This window comes from Halichoerus grypus, chromosome 15, assembly GCF_964656455.1.
Source record: "Halichoerus grypus chromosome 15, mHalGry1.hap1.1, whole genome shotgun sequence".
NCBI classification, from domain to species: domain Eukaryota; kingdom Metazoa; phylum Chordata; class Mammalia; order Carnivora; family Phocidae; genus Halichoerus; species Halichoerus grypus.
The window spans coordinates 50,808,549-50,834,683 of NC_135726.1; the positions used below are offsets into that span (position 1 = coordinate 50,808,549).

Here is a 26,135-nt window from a genome sequence, read left to right on the forward strand (position 1 = left end):
TGCCCCTCCCCCCTCCACTTGTGCTCTCTCTCTCCCAAATAAATAAAATCTTTTTTTTTTAAGCCACATAGTTGGACACCTGGGTGGCTCAGTCGGTTAGGCATCTGCCTTCGGCTCAGGTCATGATTCCAGGGTCCTGGGATCGAGTCCCACATCGGGCTCCCTGCTAAACAGGGAGCCTGCTTCTCCCTCTCCTATTCCCCCTGCTATGGGTGCACACTTGCTCGCTCTCGCTCTCTCACTGTCAAATAAATAAAATATTTTTAAAAAAATTTTTAGGGGCGCCTGGGTGGCTCAGTTGGTTAAGCAACTGCCTTCGGCTCAGGTCATGATCCTGGAGTCCCTGGATCGAGTCCCGTATCGGGCTCCCTGCTCAGCGAGGAGCCTGCTTCTCCCTCTGACCCTCCCCCCTCTCATGTACTCTCTCTCATTCTCGCTCTCTCAAATAAATAAATAAATCTTTAAAAAAAAAAATTTTTTTAAGCCACATAGTAAGTACTCCACAGGGGGACATCCAGGACTTTTTCAACCAACCCCTTATTGGACAGGTGTTTAGTATTTCTGCCCCTTTACCCCTGGAGGTGAAATTGCTGGTCAAAGAGCATGTGCCCCTGCTGTTGCAACAGATACTAACAACTTGTCCCCATAGAAGTCTCTGTTCCCGGCAGTGATGGATGCGACCACTTGTTTCAGTGGGGGAAACATCTGTGGATTCCACAAGAGCCGGGAGTCGAGAGTGGACCCTGAATTTTGGTGTAGGAGTTGTATACACTTCACACACGATTGAGAGAACCACGATCATCAATACTGGACAAGGAAGGGGAGGGGGTCTGATGGAGAGACTAAAACAGCCCAAACCCTCCATCGGCACTGCTTGGACTTGGAAGAAGAGGAGTTCCAAGCCGATACTACCCCACCTCGAGGAGCTTCAAGGTTCTGGAAACCTCTGGGTGGCAGACGGCTCAGGCTGAGGATACTGGGCTATTTAAATCTGAGTGAATTTCACTTCCAGGCAGGTACCCAGAAAAATTGAAGCTAGGTCATCAAACAAATACCTGCACACGAATGTTCACAGCAGCACTGTTCCCAATGGCCAATAGTGGAGACACCCCAAATGCCCGTCAACAGATGGATGGGAAACTAAATGTGATCTATTCACACAGTGGAATGTTATCCACGAGAAAAGGAGGGAAGCACACACACACGCTACAAGAGGAATGAACCCTGAAAGAGTGAAAGAAGCCAGACACGAAAGGCTGCAGAGTGTAGGATTCCGTCTATAGGAACTGTTCAGAGCAGGCAAACCCATGGAGACAGAAGAGAGATCAGCGGTTGCCAGGGCCTGGGGGAAGGAGGTGACAGGGAGCGACCACTTAACAGGTTCAAGGTTACCCTTTGGCGTGATAAAAAAAATGTCTGGAAATAGAGGTGATGGTTGCACAACACTGTGAATGTACTAAATGCCACTGAACTGCACACTTTAAAATGGTTAAAATGAGGGGCGCCTGGGTGGCTCAGTCGTTAAGCGTCTGCCTTCAGCTCAGGTCATGATCCCAGGGTCCTGGGATCGAGCCCCACATCGGGCTCTCTGCTCAGCAGGAAAGCCTGCTTCTCCCTCTCCCACTCCCCCTGCTTGTGTTCCCTCTCTCGCTGTCTCTCTCTGTCAAATAAATAAATAAAATCTTTAAAAAAAATAAAAAAATAAAATGGTTAAAATGAGGGGCGCCTAGGTGGCTCAGTCGGTTAAGCATCTGACTCTTGATTTTGGCTCAGGTCATGATCTCAGGGTCGTGAGATCGAGCCCCATGTGGGGCCCCATGCTCAGTGGGGAGTCTGCTTGAGATTCTCTCCCTGTCTCTCTGCTCTTCCCCTCTCTCTAAAACTAAAAAATATAATATAATAATATAATATAATATAATAAATATAATATAATGGTTAAAGTGATCAATTTTATGTGTTAATTTTACCACAATTTAAAAAAAACTTTAAATTTTTATAGACAAAAAATGTTTCCATTTCCCAGCTCTTAGGGGCAGAATTTTTAGGAACCAATTAAATTCATGAAGTGAAGGATGGGTGAATTGTAAAGAAAAAAAATAGTATCTTAACTTTTTTTAAAGATTTTATTTATTTGTTAAAGAGAGCGCACAAGCAGGGGAGTGGCAGACAGAAGGAGAAGCAGGCCCCCGCTGAGCAAGGAGTATGATGGGGAACTTGATCCCAGGACCCTGGGATCATGACCTGAGCTGAATGCAGCCGCTTAACCAACTGAGCCACCCAGGCATCCCGTATCCTAAATTTTAAAGAAAACAGTTATTTAACGACCCCCGTTAAAGCACAATAAGGCAGACTTTCTTCAAGGGGAGGGGCTGTTGCAATAGGATCACAGCAATGGGATCTTGTGGGGGACTGGCAGGGGATTAGACTCAGCTCTGAACACAGCAGGGGCAAGTGGGACTTTATAACCAAGGAGCAGGGGGTGGGGGTGCAGCGGGTGGGACTTTACTAAGAGGTAACATCAGGGATAAGGGGGATCCTGGCTAACCTGACCTGACAAGATTTTTGCTGAAGGCAGGCCAGGGTGATCAGACATCACCCGGAGAGTGGGGGGTTAGGGGTGGTGGCTGAGGAACCTGATCAGACGTGGAGAGCAAGCAGCTATGAAAGGTGGGTTAACTGTCCAATTAAACTGACTTAGGAGGATACTTGCCAAAACTGGGCAAAACAGACATGAACACAGAAGTCCAAAACTCAGGCTTCGTAGGAAGAGTGCATGGGAGCCTAGGTCAAGTCCAGCCAATGAGAGAATCTCCATCAGTATATAAAAATGTGATGGTGAGGATGCTTCAGGCGCCAAGAGCAGAGAGCGCCCTCTCTCTCCGACACTCCCCAGGCTGGGATTAAAAACAAGGAACCAAAGTGTCTGTTTCTATTCCAGGCACCATGTGTGGAGTTCAGCTCTGCTACTCTGCTGTCTGTTCCGTTTTCCACCATATATTGGCATCATCCTCAGGCTGGCGCCAAGATGGCTGCTGCATTCCGGCCATTGCAACCAGACCCAGACCTGGAAAAACAGACCACCTTGTGCTGGGTGAACTTTCCCAGCAGCCTTCTCTCAGCTGTCATTGGCCAGCATCACCCACTGCTCAACCAATCCCTAGCCAAAAGGAGGAGACTGCCAGGGAGGCTTGGACCAATCAGGACCTGTCCTCTGGGGCTGGGGAAAAACCCAGAGGAAGGCTGCCGGGCGGATGACGGAAGTCTGGACCTCTGGTATTTATTAGCGGTGACTCTCTCTGGGTAGTTGGAAGGTGGGTGAATTTTACTCTCTTCTTTTGGAGATTATCCTATCTAAATTTCCTGTATTACACCTTGACTTTTCTTTTAATAATGTGAAAGGAATCAAAGTCATTATTTGAGATAGAGACAGACAGAAAGAGAGAGAAGCTTCAGCACCTGGAAAATTCAGAATAACTGGCTTTGCTTTATACGCTGCCTAGCACTGCTTACAGAGCCTTTGCTCCAGGGGGTTAGTGGTGATAATGTATCAGAATCCCTCTGATCCCCTAAACTCCACTGCTGCTGCACAACCAAATTCCTACCAGAATGAGGCTGGTTTGGGCAATTTTGTTGCAGCCCAAACTTGGAACTGTCTCCCCTAGGCGGCTCCACTTGGAAACAATGGCTGGGTTTGCAAAAATCTCTCTCTCTCTCAAGCAGATAGAGGAAATTTCCAAACTGCAGCCAGAAGGACTGAAGGTAAATCCCTGTGAACACTACAGTAAACATCGTACAAAACCTTACAGACATTAGGGACTTTCCAGGAGGTGGGGGATCAGTAACCCCTCCAGAGAAAATGCACTTCCCTTGAGCAGGGTCCCAGAGGGGCAGGGAGAATTCAGGAGGTAGCTCAGGTCCAAAGACAAAGTCAACACTACCACCAGGAGACAGCTGTTGGGGCATGAGTATCTCCTTACCCCTCCCAGCAGCCCCGTGAGGTGGGGATGCTTGTCCCCATTCTCCAGAGGAGAGGTGAAGTCATTTGCTACCAAGATCCCACAGCCAAGTGGTAGCAGAGGCAGGCTGAGAGTGAGGCTCACCAGCTCGCCGCACAGCTGGGCTGGACTCTGCAATTGTTCAGCCCGCCTGGGCCACATCACCCCACCCCAACGTGGATCAAAGTCAAGACTTCTCTCTCACTCCAACCTGGGGACCCTGGTAAATGCCATCACCTCCGGCAATCTGGTGACATACACAGGCAAACTGCTACTGAGTTATGGCACCCCAACCTAGCGTTCTTCCCATAGACCCGGAAACCTCCCCTGGCGCTGCCCCCTTCAGATCCATAGACAAGCGCTGTCCAACAGCGATTTCCGTGATGGTGAAGGAAATGTTCTGTAGCTGTGCTATCAAATGTGATAGCCACATGGGATAATTGATTACTTGAAAGTGACCAGGTCGAGAAACTAATTTTGTTGTTTTTTTTTTTTTAAAGATTTTATTTATTTGAGAGAGAGAATGAGAGAGAGCACATGAGAGGGCGGAGGGTCAGAGGGAGAAGCAGACTCCCTGCTGAGCAGGGAGCCCGATGCGGGACTTGACCCTTGGACTCCAGGATCATGACCTGAGCCGAAGGCAGTCGCTTAACCAACTGAGCCACCCAGGCGCCCCTCGAGAAACTAATTTTGAAGGCACTGAATTTTAATTAATTTAAGGGTCTATTTCAGTCACCTTAGGTGACTACTGTCTATAGGATTAGCACAACCCTGAACCCTCCATCACCTAGACCCTGTCCCAACAGAGCTCAAAATTCCAATTAATCCCTCCTTCTTCCCCAGCCTCACCCCCTCCTACTCAGTCCCCCCTCAGCCAGGATTTTTAGCCTCCAAGCCTTGCATGTGCTATTTGTGTTGCTTGGCAAACCTCACCCCCCGCCCCCACGCCCCACCATCTGTCTCATTGCTACTCCCACTCCAGGTCTCTGTTCAGATGTCTCTTCCTCCAGGAAGGCTTCCCTGCCCCTCAGGTTGAGTGAGGCACCCCTTTGGGCTCTCCCGGCCCCCTGGGCTCCTCCATCCCACTGCTGATCACTGTGGATCATTGCCCTGGGGATCGGTCTGCTCCCCCCAACACAGACACAGAACTGTGAGCCCCGCTGTGGACTGAGGACAAAGCAAGAACTATCTCAATCACCACTGTGTTTGCAGCACCACCCAGCACAGCGCTGAGCATAGGGAGTGTTGTTGGAATGAATGAATGAATGAATGAATGAATGGTGGATGCTTTTGAAAAACTGTGCTAAAAGCTTTAGAGTGAGCCAGCCAAAGTCAAGTCCCATCTCCACCTACTGGTAGACTTGCCTCCTTCCTCGAGCCTCTGTTTCCTCATCTGTGAAATGGACGCAGTTATGTGTGGTTGGATGTGGGATGAAGCAGTTGTGTTGAGCCTCCCTGCAGGGACCTGCCTGGCCCAGGGGGATTGCTCAAGCAGAGACTGCCACGACTCCCTCCCATTGTGATTACCGCTATTGTTCCTGACAGTTACATGAGTGGGAAGAAGAGGTTGAAGGGGATTAAGGGAGGAGTCCAGGGAAGCCCCAGGAAGGTCCCCAGTCACCCTGGAAAACTGGTTCAACCAGTGTCTGCGCCCATCCCAGAGAGCACAGGTGAAGCCTCTGGAGCCTGTGGAAAGGGGGTGCTGGGGCTCAGCCAGCCTCGGCCATGTCTAGAAGGCACCCCCAGGACTCCCACTGAGCTGGCCTACTTCCGACAGCCAGGGCCCAGCCCTCCAGCCCCATCAGTGTCCACAGTGGCCCCTTGGCATCTCCACGGGACACCAAGATGGAGATTCCCGAGAGGGCCCAGTGCCACTTCTCAAAGGGCCTCCTGCTCTCAGGTAAGGGGGAGCACCCCAGGGCTGAGGGGGGAAGGTGGGACTCAGCCCAGGGGTTGAGGTCTCCTCTCAGAAGAAGGGAAAGATTGCCAGGGAAGATGAAATTATTAGAGGAAGATGGGGGGGTGCTGGTTTGAGCTGTAGAATCACAGCCCCATACCCAATTTTACCTATGGAATTTTCTAGACTATCAGGACCAGGAAGATAAGAATGTTGTTTGTTTGTGGGGTTTCTTTGGAGGGGGGGTGTTTTATTCTTTTGTCTTATTTGCAATATCATACATAATCATCAAACTGCTGCTACAATGTTCACACCTATTACTGCAAATTCAAACCCCAAGGAAAACTATTCCCGGGAATTTACTGAGGTCAGGGTCGGGCTGCCTGGTACAAGGCCAGACCATCATGAGGACAGGAATTTATCTGTATTTGTTTCCCTGTTATATCCCAAGTGCCTAGAAATCTAGGGAATTTTAGATATATCATATATAATTGGTACTGTAGCATAAATAATAGGTAAGTCTGTAAGTACTGGTTAGATGGATGAATGAATAAATTCAGAGTCCAACTGTTTAGAGGCAGACCACACATCATCTCAGCTGCCCCGAGATCTGCTGGACTAATGGGATGAGAAATGTGTGGCTTTCCTATCTGGGTTCCCACTCCTGAACCCAGTGCAGACATCACTCATCAATCCCAGCCCTGTTTCCAATGAACAGCGGTCAGAGTCCTTGTCCCCAGATGAGGACATATAGGGAAGAAAATGCTTTTGTCCCTGCCCAATGCTTCTGACCTCAGGCCACCCTTGTAACTCCCCACAGCCTCATTCCTGGCCCTCTGGATCCCCCAAAGCTCCTGGGCTGCCCTCCACATCCAGAAGATTCCAGAGCATCCTCAAAAGGACCAGAACCTTCTCCTGTCCATCCAGGGCATCCCAGGCAACTTTCAGGACTTCAATTGGTACCTGGGGAAGGAGACCAATGGTGGCACGATGTTATTCACCTACTTCCCTGACCTCCAGCGGCCCCAGAGGGACGGCAGCGCCATGGGGCAACGTGACATCGTTGGCTTCCCCAATGGGTCCATGCTGCTGCGTCGTGTCCAGCCCACAGACAGCGGCACTTACCAGGTAGCTGTCACCATCAATCCTGACTGGACCATGAGGGCCAAGACCGAGGTCCAGGTGGACGGTGAGTGTTATGCTGCTGAGGGAGAGAGTGGGTAGGCTCATGCACCCCGACGCCTGCCATGGGTCAGGACCACTGCTCTATATTAACTCATTTGTATCTTTAAAAAACAAAACAAACAAACAAACAAAAAGTATGAGGGGCACCTGGCTGCCTCAGTCGGAAGAGCATGCAACTCTTGGTCTCGGGGTCATGAGTTTGAACCCCACACTGGGTACAGAGCTTACTTAAAAATAAATAAATAAATAAACTTTAAAATTAAATTAGGGGCACCTGGGTGTCTCAGTCGGTTAAGTGTCTGACTTCAGCTCAGGTCATGATCTTGGGGTCCTGGGATCGAGTCCTGTGTCAGGCTCCCTGCTCAGTGGGGAGCCTCCTTCTCCCTCTGCCCCTCCCCTCACTTGTGCACACACACACTCTCTCTCTCTCTCAGATAAATAAAATCTTTAAAATTAAATTAAATTTTAAAACCCTATGAAATGTGATATGCCATTTACATCTCAATAGAGCTGGGGGAATAAAATAACTTCTCAACCCTCCCAGGCAGACTTGGTCATTAACCATCCGTGTCCCCAGAGGACTCTGATCATCCCATTACCTCTGTGATTTTCATAATGTGCTCTGATGCGTCACATTCCAAACGTGTCTCACTAGGAGAGTAATTCTTCAAGGTGAGAGAGTGAAAACATACTTGTCCTTTTATCATCCAGCATCTACCACGGTGCGGGGGGGTGGGGGAGGACACGCAGTAGGTTCTCAGTTAATGTTTGTTGAATAAAGAAATAAATGAAAACTTTCTCTTTTTTTTTGAAGAGAGAGAGTTGGTCAGGGGGCCAGAGGGAGAGAGAAAATCTCAAGCAGATCGTGGAGACTGACTTGGGCTCGATCTCATGACCCTGAGATCATGACCTGAGCTGAAATCAAGAGGCAGACGCTTAACTGACCGAGCCACCCAGGTGCCCCTGAATGAAAACTTTCAAAACCAAAAACTCCATGAGGCAGCCCCATTATTGTCTTCATTTTACAGTTGGGGAAACTGAGGCACAGAGCGTGGTATGGCTGGGATTTGATCCCACGAAGTCACAATACCAGAGTCTGGGAGCTTAACTACTTCCTCTCAAAGCAGAGAAAGAAGGAAAAAAAGTCTCCTTGCCTTCATTCATATGTGGGATGCCAATAACGAGCATGTAAATAATAAATTAAGATCATATTTCAGAGACATTAACAATAATAGTTATCGCTAACATTATTTAGTGTTTATTACATGCCTACTGTATGTATAACTCATTTACTCCTCACTGCTGCCCTGTGAGGTGGGTAATATTATTGGACTCATTTTACAGATGAGGAAACTGAGGCACAGAGAGGTTATAATTTCCCCAGTTTAAAAAAAAAATTAAACAGGATGATGTGATATGGGATGGGAGGTCATCAAGAAGGAGTGACATTTGAACAGAGGATAGGAAGGGAGCCCTGAAGATTTCTGAAGGACAGAGTTCCTAGCAGAGGGAACCGCAAGTGCAAAGGCCCTGAGGTAAGGCTAGCTTAGTGTGTTCAAAGCATATAGACAGAAGGATGCCATGGCTATAAAGCAGTGAGCAAGTTGGGTGTTAGGAGTTGAGGTCTGAGAGGCACACAGGGGCCAGGCTTGTTGGCCGTGGGGAGATTGAAAGAAGCCACTAGAGGGTTTTAAACAGAGGAGTGATCTGATTCACAGTTTAACCCAGCCATGGTTAAGTGTGGGCTGAATCTCCATTCTATCCAGAAAGAAGCTGAGGCTCAGGTGGTTTAAGGCATGCCCCGAATATTAGGCATCCAGCCATCGAATCAGCAACAGGGTTGAGATTCGAATGCAGGGCTGCCTGAATGAGACACATAGCTGCCTCTGCAGATGCTGAGCTGCTCATTCACTTGTTCCTTAAGCAAAGCTTCCCCCAGTGCCTCTTCCTCAAGGCCGCCTCTGCGTCCAGACTGTACTGGCAGTGCTGGGGACGCAGTGCAGACTGAGGCTGCCCTGGCCCTGCCCTTCCAGGGCTCACAGCCCAGCGGGGGAGACTGATATTAACTAATAATCACACACACAAAATAGATCATTATGCACAGTGCAGGGACCGTGAAGGAAAGGCACATACGGGGATGATGAGAGTGTAAATCGGGGGGTATAAGGGAGGTTGCTCTAGGAAGGTGATCCTTCAACAAAGCTTCAATGATGACTAGCAGTCCTAAGTAGAGGGGAAAGAAGCTTTGGGAGGTGTTTGGACAGAGGGCTTGGTCTGTGCAAAGGGCCTGTGGCAGGAAGCTGTAGGGCTCATGAACTGAGCTGGCAGGAGGCCAGCATGACTGAGGCAAAAGAACAGGAGGGGCATCCTCGGAGGCCAGAGCAGCGGGATGTATTCAAGCCAAGGCTCAGGTTGTAAGGACAGAAGCTCTCTGCAACTGACTCACAGTGTAGGGAGCCTTGTAGGACCCCAGGGTAGCCTCCTGGGATGTTGGCTCCAAGAGCCCTGGGTTCACAGCTGTCTCCTCCAAGCCTAGAACAGGGACAGACACGCTGTTGCATAAATGAATGGGTGGCGAGCCCTTCAGAGCTGATGGGAAATAGAAGTTGTCAGAAAGGCAAGTGTCCCCTCCTCCTCCAGAGGGCGCCACGTCTGGCCTCATCTGGGCTCAGGGGCTCCATTCTCCTCTTCATGACCAGGGATTCCTGCCAGGCCTGAATTGGGTGTGAGCCCAGGCTTCTTTGCATATTCTGAATCTCCTCTTCCAAAATGCAGAGACTTTAGAAAGAAAGACAGCTGGAGAGACAGACAGACAGATCAAGATAGAATTTGGTTGGTCTAGGGCGCCAAAGTGGCTCAGTCAGTTGAGCGTTCGACTCTTGGTTTCAGCTCAGGTCTTGATCTCGGGGTTGTGGGATTGAGCCCCCTGCATAGGGCTCCAGGCTCGGCAGGGAGTCTACTTGTCCCTCTCTCTCTGCTCCCTGCCCCCCGCCCCGTGCTCATGCTCTCTCTCCCGTGCTCTCTCTCAAGTAAATGAATAAATAAAATCTTTAAAAATAATAATAATAATAATAATAATCTGGTTAGTCCAACCTGGCCTGTGGTTTCCTTCGCCTTGAGTGAAGGGTCCACCCTTTGTCCAAGGGGGTGGGATCAAGTAGGTCAAACAAGATGGGGAGCCAGGGGGCGCCTGGGTGGCTCAGTTGTTAAGCGTCTGCCTTCGGCTCAGGTCGTGATCCCAGGGTCCTGGAATCGAGCCCCGCATCGGGCTCTCTGCTCAGCGGGAAGCCTGCTTCTCCCTCTCCCACTCCCCCTGCTTGTGTTCCCTCTCTTGCTGTGTCTTTCTCTGTCAAATAAAATCTTTAAAAAAAAAAAAAAAAAAGATGGGGAGCCAGATGCCAGGGATCAGGGCGGGGAAGATGAGCAAGGACTCAACACCTGCTCTCCTCATAATAATCATAACATATATATCTATTATGGTTTTGTTCACCACTGAACCCCCAGTGCAGAGCAGTGCTTAGCACACATGAGTTACTCCGTAAATACTTGTAACTCCTTCTCCCAGCTGTGAGCACTTACTGTATGCCAGGGACCTCCAAGCGAAGCCCTTTGCCGACCTCACTTCATTGCATTCCCACAAGACCCCCGTCAGGCCCTGGGATGATCCCCATTTTATAGAGGGGCAAACAAACAGAGACCCAGAGGGCCCACCACCACGCAGCCGGGGAAGGCAGGAACCGAGGCCCCCGCTGGGTCCGTGTCCATGTCCCTGGCCCTCTGCCACCTGGCTTTTTCCCAGCCCCAGTGGAATCCACTCCCTCATGGGAAATGCCCTGGCTTCCCGAGGGCTGAACACAGGGAGCAGGGAAGCAAAATGATTCAGCAAAAGGAAGAGCAAAGGAAAAGGCGGAGGGGATGAGGCATAGGGTTGGGCACGTCCTCATGTCAGGTTGGGTCACCGCAGCAGCCAGGGCACTTCTATTTGAGGACAGCTTTGGCCCCAAATCCAGCCCCTGGCAGTGGGGAGGCAAGGGGGGGGGGGATGGACTTGGCTGGGAGCTCTTCCTGTGTCCCGGGTACTTCCCACACTTTACCTGCCTCAATCATGAGGGGATTCGGTATGTCTTTAGGGGCTGCAACAGGAGCCAACCCTAGCAGGCATGTACAGAAAAGGACTTAATGGAGGGTATTGCAGGCTCGCAGGACCCCAAGGAGGCTGGGAACCGGAAACAAGCTGTAAACTACTTGCAGAATTCTCCTGCCTGAGCCAGCATTGCCCAAGTGTCAGCCCTGGGTCCAGGACCCCTGCCTGGGCACTGGGAAGCTGCATTCATTCAACAAGCATCTATTGAGCACCTCCTGTGTGCCAGGCACTGAGTGTACAGACAGAGATCTCTGCCCTCGTGAAGTTTATCTGCTGGTGGGCATGTCCCTGACCGGGGACCTGGGTCGCGTGACACTGTCCCATGGAAAAAGAAGCTAAGAAAGCCAGTCTCTGGCAGAACTCCCAAAGGGGAGGATTCACAGCTCAGGGCAGACTGAAAACACAAGAAAGGCCCAGGACACATAGGTCCCCTGTGTACCGATGAGGAAACAGAGGCTCAGAGAGGTCCCACAGCCAGTAAGCAGCCCACACCAGGCTTGGAAGCCAGAGCGGGATCACGGTCATTGACAGCTGGTGTCTGTTCTCCTGTAAATCCAGTGGTGGGGACTTGGGGGCCTTCAAGCAACCCTGTGCGGGCTCCCCAAAGCCTTCTGGGCCCTCTGACACCCAAGGCAGTTAATTACAAGCCCAGCACCCCTTTACTGGACATGTGCAGAGTGCTTCACACACATTTCTCCTTTGTGTCCTCCCTGCCACGGCAAGATGATCCCTCTTACACAGTTGGAGAAACTGAGGCACAGGGAGTTTAAGTAACTGGCCCAGGTCACTCAGCTAAGGGGCAGCAGGTGCAGGACTTGAAGTCTGGCCTGCGGGCTCCAGAGCCCACACTTTTAGGACTTTATTCTGCCTCATCATTAGCAACCACTAACTGGCTGGTGTCATGGGTTTATATGACCTTTAGTCAAATGGCCAAACCTTTCAGAGCCCCTGTTCCCCTAAAATATCTGTAAGATGGGGGTAATCACACCTCCCACCATGGATCATTGTGAGGACTGGCTGACAAATCCATGTAAAGCTGTGGAAATCAACCAAGTCCCTCCAATGAGAAAAGCAAAGGCCATTTACTCAGAACTTGCTAGAAAGGGAGTCAGCCCCTGTCACTTGCATCTGGGCAGAGATTCAAAGGCAGGCAGACGGATGGGAAAGCTTCATAGTGGAAAAAAGAGAAGGCTTCAGCTGTGCCCTGATTGGAGGTTGTTGGCACGGGGAAGCTGGAGGCAACTGGTTACAGTGCATATTTGGCTTTCTTAGGAGCTGGTCCTAAGTTAGATGCAGGGACAAGAATTAGGGAAGCTGTTGGTTATTAATCAAGTCCTGGCCATTTAGGGTCAATCCTTACAGAAGTTACTGTTTGTCTTCCTGGATTGTCACTGGAGATAGCAATCTGGCTTCCTGCAAGTCTGACTCAAAGCAGGTTGGTGTCGTGGGCTGTTTGTAAGACGGTGGGTCTTCTAGGCATGTTGGTCTTCGCTGCAGGTTGTGGATTGGAATTCTATTTTTAAATACAGTCTGACCATTGTCCACTTTTATAATGGTCTCTCAAAGCACTTTTTCAGATGTGTTTGTATCTACTCAAAAATACACGGGGATAAATCTGACCCACAGAAGAAGACCCAGATGATTCTTTGTTGGTAGAACTGATAGATGATCCCAGTGCCCAGTAAAGAGAAAAGCCAAAAAGAAAACCTTCAGTCCTGAAAGAAGAAACAGAATGCGGGGCTCTGTTCTAGTTACTTTTTGGTGCAGAGCAAACTCAGTGGTATAGAACAACAACCATTTTATTATGTTCATGATTTCTGGGATCAGGAATTCAGAAAGGGCACAAAAGAGATGGCTTGTCTACTTCATGATGTCTGGGGCCTCAGATGAGAAGACTCAAAAGGCTGAGACTGGCTCAAATGCTGGAGGCTGGAATCATTCAGAGGTGTCTTCACTCAGATATGTGGAGGCTCACCCTGGCTGTCAGCTGGAAACCTAGCTGGGGCTATCCACCAGATCTTTGTCAGGTGGTCCCTCCAATGTGACTGCTCGGTCTTCCTCACAACATGGAGACTGGGCTCTTGGGGAGGGCCAAGTGGAGAGCAAGTTTTCCAAAAGACCAAGGCAGAAACTCCGTGGCTTCTTCTGATCTAGCCTTGGAAGTCACACAGCATCACTTACATTGTATTCTTTTGATTACAACTAAGCCACTAAGATTAGCCAGATAAGGGAGGGGTATTAGATCCTTCTACTGGATAGGAGAATGGCAAGATCATATCACAGAAGAGATCCTGTCGCAATCAACTTTGGAAAAGACAGTGATTCACAGGCTCCCTCTTTTCAAGTTCACTGTCTATGATAAAAGGCAGATAATATAACAGGCTCTAAAAATAGGACACTTAATCATGTGATTCAGGCAGGGTTCTTGCTACAGCAACAGAAACTGCTTCTCGCCGATTTAAGCAGAAAAGAAATCGATTCAAGGATCCTGAACAGCCCAGAGATTCTCCAGGATAGCAGGGAACCGAGCTTTGGAGGTGTTGTGTGTTGAATGTTGTCCCCTCAAAAAAAGACACTGAGTCCGAACCCTCAGCACATCAGAATATAACCTTACTTAGAAATAGCATCTTTATAGAGGAAATCAAGTTAAAATGAGATCACTGGAATGTTGTAGGTAAACTTGCCTGGGGTTCCAATGTTAGCAGCGATGTTCAACACCATGCTCTAAAGGCACCTTTGAATGAGCGAGCTGTCCATGTACGGAGGCTGCAAAGGAGGCTGGGAAATGTCTTTATTTCTGCCGAGCTCAAGTTCAGGGAGACGTGATGAATGCCTTCAAGGTAGCAAGATGACTGCACGGTTCCCAAGCCTCTAGCTTTCAGCTTCCAGAACAAGAGATCCCTTCTCCTACCCACTCTGAACCACACCCCTTCACTTCACTCTGATTGGACCAACCTGAACGAATCAGGAAGGCCAAAAGAATGCAGCACGCTGATTGGCTTAGGTCTGAAAGACGGCCCTTCCTGATGCAGTGAGTGTGACAAGGGAATAAGCTAAGGGAGCCCTCTCCCCCCCCCCGGGGGGGCTGGAGGCGGGATCCATCCCTCCTGAAGGTCTGGAGGCTTCACCATGGTGAAGGGATGGAAGGAGCTGAGGAGACACTGCATGGCTGTAGCTGGGGCACAGGGGTGCAGAAGCACCTGGCTCCTGGGATCCCAAACAGACCAGGTTTGGCCATTCTGCAGACAAAATCCAAAGGGAGAGAGAGGAGGGGTGGTGAAACAAGAAAGGGATGTATTTCAGTGAAGCCAACCGCGGGAAGACAGCAGACTAGCATCCCAAAGACTGCCTCCAAAGTGCTGAAAGTACTTCTAGGTTTATATTAGGAAAATGTGGGACACAGGTCCGTGGATACATGCAGATGGGCAGTAAAGGTCGTCAGGTCAGTCATTGTCTTGGGGTCAGGTGGGAGGGATCTTGCTGCTTGAGGGGGTAGTTTCGGCTCCCATCACAGGATGCCTTGCACAGCGTCTTTTCCATGAGTTAAGAGAAAAGCTGGAAAGAAGAACTTAATAATTAGCAAGTACAGACTGAGGTCAGAATGGAGGTGATTGAAGTGCTCTTTTTTTTTTTTTTTTTAAGATTTTATTTATTTGAGAGAGAGAGAATGAGAGAGAGTGAGCACATGAGAGGGGGGAGGGTCAGAGGGAGAAGCAGACTCCCTGCCGAGCAGGGAGCCCGATGCGGGACTCGATTCTGGGACTCCAGGATCATGACCTGAGCCGAAGGCAGTCGCTTAACCAACTGAGCCACCCAGGCGCCCTGAAGTGCTCTTTTTTTAAAGATTTATTTCTTTTGGGGCGCCTGGGTGGTTCAGTCGTTAAGCGTCTGCCTTCGGCTCAGGTCATGATCCCAGGGTCCTGGGATCGAGCCCCGCATCGGGCTCCCTGCCCCGCAGGAGGTCTGCTTCTCCCTCTCCCACTCCCCCTGCTTGTGTTCCCTCTCTCGCTGTCTCTCTCTGTCAAAAAATAAATAAAATCTTAAAAAAATATATATTTATTTCTTTTTAAGATTTATTTATTTAACCCCCAAGCAGGGGGAGGGGCAGAGGGAGAGAGAGAGACTCTCAAGCAGACCCCTGCTGAGCAGGGAGCCTAGCGCAGGGCTCGATCTCATGAGCCTGAGATAGTGACCTGAGTCGAAATCAAGAGTCAATGCTTAACCCACGGAGCCACCCAGGCGCCCCTGAAGTGTTCTTTCATGTCCCGCCTACCAACATGAATCAACTAATTGCATAATTAAGCAAGTAAGCTATGAAGGAAATGCCTATTAGGCACCTCCTTGGCCTGGGATTGTCAGAGAAGGCTTCCCTCCCAGAGGGAGCTGGGAATGAAAAAGTGAGCAGGAGTTATATATAGTGTGTGGAGAAGAGCATGCCAGGCAGAGGGAACAGCATGGGCAAAGGCTGGGCAGCCCAGAGAGTGAGGAAGGGAGCTGTGGGTGATGGAACTGCGTGGGTGGACGGGGCAGCAGGGGCCAGAGTGAGCAGATCCAGGAGAAGGGGCTCTGGATGCTATAAGAAGACAGGGCAACAGGGTCGGGGTGGGGAGGACAGGAAGTGGGGGAGGGGGGTTCCTTGAGTCAGCTGACCTGGCCTCGGCCCCACCCCACCTCCTGAATCACTCACAGAAGCCACTGAATTTCCACTTGCTGTTGTGGGGATTCAAAAAGGTAGAAGATGGGGGCACCTGGCTGGCTCAGTCGGTAAAGCATGTGACTCTTGATCTGCGGGTCTTGAGTTCAAGCCCCATGTTGGGTGTGAAGCCAACTTAAAAATAAATAAATAATTAAAAGGTAGAAGGTGCAAAATTGCTAAGTTCCAGTGTCTGGAAGAGGGGCTGCCTTCCATCCTCTGCCCATACGCAACCCCTCTGGGCCTTGGTGCACACATCTGCAAAGTGGGCCTGACTTAGCCACCTCCCCAGGCTGTGGGGGCAACGACCACATATGCCCAGGCATGGCCTATCCTCTTCCTCCCAATGAGAAGAGTACATTTTAAAATGGGTTTCTGGATGTGCCTGGATGGCTCAGTCGTTAACCGTCTGCCTTCGGCCCAGGTCATGATCCCAGGATCCTGGGATCGAGCCCCACATCGGGCTCCCTGCTCTGCAGGAAGCCTGCTTCTCCCTCTCCCACTCCCCCTGCTTGTGTTCCCTCTCTCGCTGTCTCTCCATCAAATAAATAAATAAAATCTTTAAAAATAAATAAAATAAAATGGGTTTTGGACACTTTGAACAGACAAACTTTTAGGGAAATGAATGAAATAAGCAAATATTGATTGATTTAATTACACACACACACACACATATATATATATGTATATACATACGTATATATGGTGACACTCCAGTCCATTTGGAAATAATGGTCTTCACTCCAGTCATGCAGAGCCTGATATAGTTCCTTCCCATCCTTCAAGGGCTCCTGGGACACAGGCCCCTCTTTTGGAATCCACACAGAGCAATCATTAGGAGCTCAGGTGGCCCAAGTGTAATCCCAGCACTGCACCTTCTGTGAGCCCTTGGGCAGGTTAGCTCACCTCTCTGTGCCTCAGTTTACTCACCTTAAAATGGCACAGATCCTACTTTGTTGGATAATTGAAAGAACTCTGTGTGTGTGTGTGTGTGTGTGTGTGTGTGTATAAACTCATTCAATCTTCACAACAACCCTACAAGGTAGATACTCTTATTGTCCCCATTTCACAAATGGGAAGAGGCACAGAGAGGTTGAGTAATCTGCTCAAGGACTTGAACCGCCAGCATTCTGACTTCAGAGTCTATGAGCTTAGCTGCCAAGAAGGGCTGGGATATAACAGGTGTTCAGCTTGATATTAAAGGCTCGAGGTCCTCATGGTGGGGGTAAGAAGTCAGGTAGGCTTCATCCCAAACCTGGCAGGTAGTGTTTCAGAACCCCATGCATCAAGACCCTCACAAAACAGGGCCCAGAACCAAATTCTTTCCCTAAAAGGATGGAGGTGTCAATCAACTGAGGTGAGAAAAAGCAGGCAGGTGGAGTGTGGTGGGGGAGTGGGTCAGGAGGTAGGTTTTAGATGTGCTGAAGATGGTAGGAAATCTTAGGAAAGCAGAGATTTTTGAGGTGGGGTGAGCCGAGGAGTTCCAGCCAGGGATGTTGAGTTTTATGTGCAGCAGAATCAACTGGACAGTTGGATGCTCAGCTCTGAAAAGCAGGAGAAAGCTCTGGGTTGGGGAAAGGAAACTGCACATCAGTGCTCTATGGACAGTCACTGATGCAGGGGTGAGGGGATTGGGGAGATCCTTCCAGGACATCTCACAGACCTCTCTTTCTCTCTCATACCCCTCAGAAAAGCTTAAGGAGCTGCCCATTACACACCTGCCCCTGAGTGCTGGGATCATGGCTGCCATCATAATTGGGTTCCTTGTTGCTGGGTCCCTCTTCATCGGGTGCATTGCCCATCTCCTGTTAACAAGAGACTGGAGGGGCCAGAGCCACGGGTACAGGGGCCCCAGGCCTCTCTCTCCTCTCTTCTTCCTCTTCTTCCCCACCCCTTGGGTCCCACTGATTGATTCTTCCATGATTCATGTCATCTGACTCATACACAATCTCATCAAATCTTGGAACTCTTGAGGTGAAAACGACCTTTCTATCCTGTATTAGACAGAATTCTGCACTGCAAGGGACAGAAACCCTACCTTTGAACGGGCTTACAAAAAATTAGAAAATTTTTTGGTCCTGCATGAGCTTCAGGTATGGCTGGATCCAGGGACTTGATTTTGCCAAGAGACCCCTCCATACACCTCTCAACTCTGCTTTTCTCTGTGGTGGCTTCATTCTCAGTCAGGACCTCCCCTTGTGTGTGATAAGATAGCTCCTAGGGGCTCCAGGCTTATATCCCACCAGCTCAGCAGCCACAGAGGGAAGACCACACCTGGCTCCTGACACCTCCAACAAAAACCCCAGGGCTGCTTCTCACTGGCTTAACTCAAATCACATGTCCTTACGTGGACCAACCACTGTGGCCAGGTGCTGGAATATCCTGATTGGCCAAACCTGGGCTATTTGCACAGCTCTGGAGTCAGAGAACAACCCAGCCCCACATGACTAAATGGATTCAGGGTGGGGAGGGTTCCCCGCCCACCCCCACCCCCCGGACCCAAAGCGGGGTGGGGAAACAGACACTATTGCCAAAGAAGCAGAGTGGATGGTGGGCAGGCAAAGGCATCAGATGGTGCCTACTTCTGTATGGGGGAGAGAGGCAGGGGCCTATTTTTCCCAGGAAACAGTCTATTCATGGAAAATTCCTTCCTCATGAGATCAGGCTCTTCAGAACTTTGTCTCCTGACTTTGGTTCTGAGCTGCTTGCAAATGTGTCGTTTTTCTGCTCTCTCTAATCTCGGGGAAATGAAGGCAGCAACCTTTTCTCCTCCGCCACCTCCTTCATTTTTGCAACTTTTCTATAAGTTTGAAATATTTCCAAAGAGAAATTCCTCTTCCTATTCTCTCCCTTAGGTGCTGTGGTCTCTTGATCTCTTTCTCCCAACACGCTCCCATTTAGGGGTGGCGAACAGCTTTCACTTCCTACCATGTGCCCTAGAGAGCTTGGTGGAAAGGGAGTTGGAGGTGGTGTCTTAGTGCGGTGGGAACGGATGCTGTGATTGATTAATCATGTCTGCCACGGCTGTAACAAGGGTATTGGAATAACCTAAGCCATCCCTGTTAGCCCTCCTTCTTAGCTTGCAGGTGGTATGAAAAGAGGCAATGCTGGTCCATAACCCTCCTGGGGGCTTCCCAGGTGTAGTCTGAAACCAGCCCCCAAACACAGAGGGCTGGAGAGGCAGGCCCCTCCAGGTTGGCATATGGCAGTTGCAGTAAGCAAAGGGAACTTACATACGAGGCTTGTCTCCGGGGGCAGCAAGATGAATGGATCCCCACACCGACCCTCCAAATCTTACAAGTTTATAAAGAAGCCCCAGCTGGGCTCAGCCAGGCACACCATGCAGATGTCCTCAGCATCATACACCATCTCAAGGCCACGTCCTTGGAACAGCCTCTGGGAGCGGAAAAGGCAGGAACCCACACTCCAGGGACAGGGGTGGTGGTGAGAAGCCTCCGAGTGCCCGTGTCCGGCTCACGGGTCAATCAGGGGTCACATCTTTTTCATGCCCGTCCCCAAAAACGATGGGGCGGATTTGGCCCTCGGTGGGTAGTTTGCCGTGGTCTCTAGAGACAACTAAGGCTTAGAGACATGAAATCATTTGCCAAATGGCTTAGAACTGGCCTGCGAGTGGCAGCAGGTCCCTGAGATGGGAACCCACACCTGAGTGACTTGTAAGCTCCAGAACCAAAACTGGACTCCACTCGTCCGGACCTGCTGGCCGGCTTTCCTTCCGCTACTGCCAGTGATTCTCAGAGAATCTCACAGATCCTCAAAGTGCTGGCAGGGCCAGAGGCAACTTGATGTGGCATTCTGGGCCATAGTATTAAAAATAAATAAAAATAAATAAAAATAAACAAAAAAAAACGCAAAATGAAAATATTTCAATACGTGGAAATGTTTACAAATGAAGGGCCGTGATGCATGCACCTTACCCTCAGATGGTTCAGGAAAACAAAATATGCATGGGAGAAACAGAAGGAGAGAGAGAGCAGACACTGAAGTAAATGGAATAAAAACAATTGTTTGATGTGAGTAAAAATTACACAGATGTTCTTTGTGCCGTTTTTGCAACTTTTCTATACGTCTGAAATATTTCCAAAGAGAAATTCCTTTTTCTATTCTCTTTGTAGCATTCTGACTATGGCAAGAGAATATCTCATTCTGGTTCTAGTCAGCTTCTAACGCCCTTCTAACACTTGCTAGCTTTTCCCAAGAGAAAACTAACAACCCTATCAAGCCACAGATTTAACCCACTGTTTGGCCTTTCTTCATTTTCCCCGTCACTTTCTACTTACGTCCGGTTTCATTACAATATGGCAGCATCTGACTGTGTCCCGCTTCCACTCCCACCCCCACAGTCTGTTCCCCATTCAGCAGCCAGAAAAATCCTGTGAAAATCAGTCAGCTTAGGTCCCTCGGAGTCAAGGCCAAAGTCCTCACCGTGGACACAAGACCTAGCTTGACCTGCTGCCTCCCTCTGACCTCACCTCTAGCCCCTCTCCCCCTCACACTCTCTGTCCCAGCCATACTCCTCTCTTTGCTGTTCCTGTTCCTGCCCCAGGGCCTTTGCACATGCTGTTAGAGCTCTCTTCCCATGATTTCTGCAAAGCTGGTCTCCTTGCCTGCATCAGGCCTTTGCTCAAATGTCGCCTTCTCCGTGAGGCACCCCCACACCATCCTACTTGAAATTGCACACACCCCCTCCACCCTCTGCCTCTTTCCATCTTCATTTTCCTATAGCACTTTTCACTCCCTCACATTCTACTGTCAGTCATTTACTGGACCTCTCTCTCTCTCTCTCTCCCCCCTAGAGTGCCCACTCCAGGAGGCCAGGGCTCTTTGTCTGTCTTGTTCCCGGCTGTGTCCCCAGTGCCTTCAACAGGATCCAGCCCATGGTCCATGTTCCGTAAATATGTGTTTAGTGAAATAATGAATTTGCTGCAGTGATGTCAAGTGTACTTTTTAAATAAAGGTATTCAAATGAGCTGATTCAAAGAGAAATATTAAGGAAATCGTGAAACAGGTGGCTGGAGCAGAATCATCTAGATGGTCTGCCTAAATAGTGACATTAGGGAAACATTACTCACTGGCATACGGTGGCAGCTGGGGAACCTGAGGAAGGGCTCTGTGGCTGGAGATTATGGGAGAAGAGGCGGGGATGGGGCAGGTCTTGTCCTAGCTCACTCTGAAGCAGGGACCATCTCTCTCTCTGATGGACTGATGGGCTTTCCAGTTTCTCTGAGTCTCTCTCCACCCACCTGAGCGGCTTACTACCCTAATATTGGTTCTCTCCATATGTCCCCAGGATGACACCCACAGAGAAGCCAGAGGTGCACCCCAATCACAATGCCGGTAAGCCAGAGGTCCCTGTGGCTAAAGCCCCTCCTCCAGGCTTCTTCCTCTTCTCCCCACCAGCCACACACACCCTTGCCCTCCCTCACTAGGGGTCTCCCAATCACTTGCCCCACCCAGACCTCTCTGGGGCCCCCCAGACTCAGCCCACAGACTCTGAGGACATCAGCACTCACGCCAAACCTGCTTTTCCTCCTCTTCTCAGTGCCTGGCACATCCAGTCTCGGTGGTTCCACTCCCGGGTCCCCACACCCAACTCTTTGCTGGGCTCCCCGCCTCCAGGCTGGCCTCCACCCCATCCCCAGGCAGAGTGCTTCTAGAACTCTCACCCTGTCACTCCTCTGCTCAGAGGCCCTCCAGAGCTCCCCAGGGTCCTTAGGACAAAGTCAGCCTCTTTAACATGGCTCTCTAGACTCCCATAAACTGGTCCCCACTGTCTTTCCTGGCTTCATTTCCCACATGGAACAATCCCATCCTCAAAAACAAAACAATATAAAATAAACTATATATAATCCAGACAGACCAAATATATCACAGGCCCTCAAACATGGCAGGCTATCTCCTGCCAGCCACTCCCTCCTGCATTTGCATAGTTCTCGCTTCTCTTTCCAGTCTCAAATGTCCCCTCCTCCAGGAAGCCATCCCTGACTCCCCTCCAGGAGCCCTCTGGGCTCCCCCACTTGGCCCTACCCACTTTGGGTCATCCCTATCTGGGGACAGATCTGTCTCCCACACTGGACTCTGAGCCCTGGGAGGTCAGGGCCAGCGCTGCCTCAGTCTTGGCTGTGTCCCCAGCACAGGGCTGGGCAAGGAGAGGGCACAAATGTTAGCTGAATAAATGACCACTGACAGCAGCTAGCAGGGGCCTGTGGGCCGCGCGTCAGCCAGTTCCGCCCTTGTCCTCTGCTTCAGGTGACCAGAACATCTATGAAGTGATGCCATCTCCGACCCTCCTGGTGTCTCCCCCCGGTGACACGAGGTCCATGAACACCTCCATGGTGAGTCCCACCCCCTCCCCCAAAGCCCCACCTGCTGCTTCCCCCAGGACTTCGCTGTGACGCTGGCACCTTGTCCCCACGCTGCAGGAACGCGGCTCACCCTGGGATGCTCCCTACTTTAAAACCACCGGGAAAAGGGACTGGAAGGACACAACATAAGGAGCATTAGTCTCTGGGGCGATGGGGACTTGGGACTGGGAAGCCAGGTCTGTCCTCACAGCAAAGGTCCAAGGTAGGAGGGTGTCGGGATGCTGGGGGCCTGGCTCACCCGTTCTCTTCCCTTGCAGCCCCTGCCCCAGCAGCAGCCAGAGCCGGAGAACCACCCCTACCAGGTGTGGAGCCGGGATGAGGGAGGGGGTCTCGATGGGGGGGGGAGGGGGAGGGGGGCATCCTCACCAACCGCCCACCTGCTCTCTGAGCTGTAGCTCCTCCCGGAGCACAGCACAGTCTCTCCCCTTCTGGGGTTGTACCTTCCTCCTTCTTAGAAGGATTCCAAGGCTGCAGGTCCCAGCCCGTCTCCATCCCCTCCTGTCTGCCCCTGGATCTCTGTGTCCATGTGTCTGTCTATGTTTCTCTGCATTTCTGTACACCTCTCAGGGCATCTCCTGCTCTTGCTGTCATTCTCTGGCTCCCCATGTCCTTTTATCTTTCCCTCTCTCTATCTCTTCACCCATCTTTGTTTCTTGATGTCTCTCTCACTCTCTCTCCTTCTCTGTGCTCCTGTCCCTCCTGGCTCTCCATCCCCGTCGCCCTGTGTCCACCCCTTTCTCTGGCCCTCCCGGTACCTGGTGCTTCCTGCCTCTGCACGCCTCTCTCCTTCCACCATTCTCTCTGGGTGTGTTCTCCGCCCCCCCCTCCCCCGTCCCTCAGCCTCTGCCTGGCTCCCCCGACCCCCACCCACAATCCCTCTCTTCCCCTCCCCCCCAGGACCTGCTGAACCCTGACCCTGCCCCTTACTGCCAACTCATGCCAACCCCCTGAAGAGGCCCCTGGAAGAGCGAAAGCCTCAGCCCTCCCCTGGTGGCCTGGTGCCCACAGAGAAGCCACACCAGAGACCCCACAGGACCAGGCCACCACGGCCAGAGGCCGACAAGGTGGGCTCAAATGAAGACTCAGCACAGCATCAGGCACGAGCAAGAGATCATGATGGGCCCAGCGCCTCTCTGACCCTCTGAGTGTATAACCCGCCCTCAACTCTGGTCCGTCCAGCAAGCCAGCCTGGGCCTCGTGCCTGGGAAAGGCAGGCTCTTGCCTTCTCCTAACCCAAAGTACCCCCCCACACACACACTGGATATTTGGGGGTGAGGAGAGTGGTCTCAGGCCTGCCTCAAGCCAGACCTCACAGGCTCCTACTCGCTGGGCTTCTACCTGTCGGTCCACAACGCCCCACCCCTGCTCCCTGCTTGTCCTTGGAGCCCCTTCCCCTGGGGACAAGGCAGCCCCCCACCACACAGGCCCCAAAGGATAAGGCGCAGGGAGGTCTGGCCTCCCAGTCCCGTGGCCCCCGGTGACAGTCCTGACCAGTGACCACAGCTGTGAAACCCCTTCCCTGCTTGAGAGTCAGTCTCTCAGAACCTGTGGCCAATTTCTGCCTGTTGCCCCCAACCCTGAATCATACCAAGGCCCTCAGGGCAACAGCTCCCTTTCCTACCCCCTCCCAGCACCCCCATCCCAAATGTGGGCCCAGTCTGTCGCCCCTTAATTTATTCACTCATTCAGCAATAAATAAACCATGTGTTATGCACAGTTCTGGATCCTGCAGCTTTGGCAGGGAACAAAAGAGACAAAAACTGTTCTCCTAGAGGAACGCTGTGCTGGAGGAGAGAGTCAGCAATCAGAGTAACCAATGTACGGAAGCCACGTAGGGATCTGGAGGGAGAGCATTCCAGGCAGAGGAAGCAGCAAGTGCAAAGGCCCTGAGGCAGGAGTATGCCTGGGGAGTTCGAGGAGCAGCAAGAGGCCAGGGTGGTGGGAGCGGAGGAAGGAAGGGGGAAAGGGTGGGAGGTGAGGTCAGGGAGATGGGGAGCAGCAGATAGTTCAGGGCACAGAGTCCCCCCACTTAAGGCACAGCAGACTGTCACTTTTGCTCTGGGAGCTGAAAATAAAGACCGTGTGGCCGGGGCCGCCTGGGTGGCTCAGTCGGTTAAGTGTCTGCCTTTGGCTCAGGTCATGATCGAGCCCCGCATCGGGCTCCCTGCTCAGCGGGGAGTTTGCTTCTCCCTCTGCCTGCCCCCACCCTGCTTGTGCTCTTTTTCTCTCTCTCTCTCTCTGACAAATAAATTAATAAAATCTTTAAAAAAAAGACCATGTGGCAGGTTGAATAAAGTCGTGTATGTGCTAACGCCCTGTGAATGTTACCTTACACGGCAGAAGGGACTGAGCAGGTGTGATTGGGTGAAGGATCCTGAGATGGGGAGATTATCCTGGATGACCCCTCTGGGCCTGAAATATAATCACAAGGGTCTTTGTGAAAGGGACCCAGGGGGAGAGAAGGAGCTGTAAGAAAGGAGACAGAGATTGGAGTGATACCGGACTCTAAAGATGGAGGAAGGGCCCCAAAGCCAAGGCCCCACGGAGTCAGAGTGACGTGATGGGAGAAAGACTTCACGGGCCCTTGCTGGTGTGGAAGACAGAAAGAGGCCACGAGCAGAGCCCAGAAGCTGGAAAGGACAAGAACCCAGATCCTCCCCCAGAACCTCCAAAAGGCAACCCAGCCCCGCCGACACCTTGATTTTGGCCCCGTGAGACCCATTTCGGACTTCGGACTTCCTGAACTGGAATCGAATAAATTCCTGTTATTTTAAGCCACTACACACTTGTGGGAACTTGTTACAGCTGCCACGGGAAATTAACGTAGAGGATGAGGACGAATTCGCAGGAAGGGAAGTTGCATCTCCTGCTGACTCAATACTCGAATACTCCCTGTAAGAGTATACTCCCCCAACCCTGAATCATACCCCAGACCTCTAGGGACACCTTGATCTCCTGCTTCTGAGAAGGTCAACCAGGTCAAGGCATGGGCAGGGTCGGCCCCAGCACTGGCCACTCTGGTGCAGAGTGTCTGCCTTCCTCTCCTCTTTTCCAGCAACCCCTCGTCAAACCCCAGTATCTGTTCTTTCCTTTTCCCCAGTGGTAGGGTTTTGAACCAAGAGCATGGCTGCTGAGCAGAAAAACTACATTTCCCAGATTGCCCTGCAGCTTGAGATAGCCATCCCGGCCAATGGGATGTGGGCAGAAGTGATAGGGGCGCACAGTCCTCAAGTCACACCCTTAAAGGGAGAGCATTCCCCCTTCCCAGAGGCTGAAGATGGGGTGATGAGAGCCATCTCGGATCACATGGACAGGGGCGCACAGAGCCAGGTTAGAGGGAGCTGGGGCAGGGACAGCAACGGGGACAGAGCCACCATGCCAGGTTAGATAAGTTACCTGGGAGAGAAAGACTTCTTTCTTGTGCAAGCTACCATTACTTTGGGATTCTTTGCATCCACGTCCTTCTAAAACTTGGTTCATACAACCCCCACCTTCATGACGACAGTATTGGGGCGCCTGGGTGGCTGTCGTTAAGCGTCTGCCTTCTGCTCAGGTCATGATCCCAGGGTCCTGGGATGGAGCCCCGCATTGGGCTCCCTGCTCCGCTGGAAGCCTGCTTCTCCCTCTCCCACTCCCCTGCTTGTGTTCCCTCTCTCACTGTCTCTCTCTCTGTCAAATAAATAAATAAAATCTTAAAAAAAAAAAAAAAAAGACAGTATTTTTTCAACAGTAAGCTCTCTGAGCCTGATTGCTCACTTAGTATCAACCCTGATATGGACGGAATTGCATCCCCCAAAATGTGTATGTTGAAACCCTAACCCTCCCTGGGACTGTATTT

The 26,135-nt window shown here is 51.0% G+C and overlaps 1 protein-coding gene and 1 non-coding gene across 3 annotated transcripts; one reads left to right on the top strand and one right to left on the bottom strand.

Moving 5' to 3' along the window:
- The first annotated feature begins 2,507 nt into the window (after positions 1–2,507).
- Positions 2,508–24,515, top strand: CEACAM19 (CEA cell adhesion molecule 19). Of its 2 annotated transcripts, XM_078063631.1 has the most exons (7): positions 2,508–3,311; positions 6,713–7,081; positions 17,604–17,754; positions 21,223–21,269; positions 22,182–22,267; positions 22,555–22,599; positions 23,195–24,515. In XM_078063631.1, exons 2-7 carry the CDS (start codon positions 6,883–6,885, stop codon positions 23,246–23,248), a joined length of 582 nt encoding a protein of 193 aa, XP_077919757.1. In that variant the 5' UTR covers positions 2,508–3,311; positions 6,713–6,882; the 3' UTR covers positions 23,249–24,515. The 2 variants fall into 2 exon arrangements, with proteins under 2 accessions (XP_077919757.1, XP_077919758.1); XM_078063632.1 differs by lacking the exon at positions 22,555–22,599.
- On the bottom strand, positions 6,154–6,295 carry LOC118555575 (small Cajal body-specific RNA 16). Its single transcript, XR_004927060.1, has one exon.
- Positions 24,516–26,135: the final 1,620 nt, after the last annotated feature.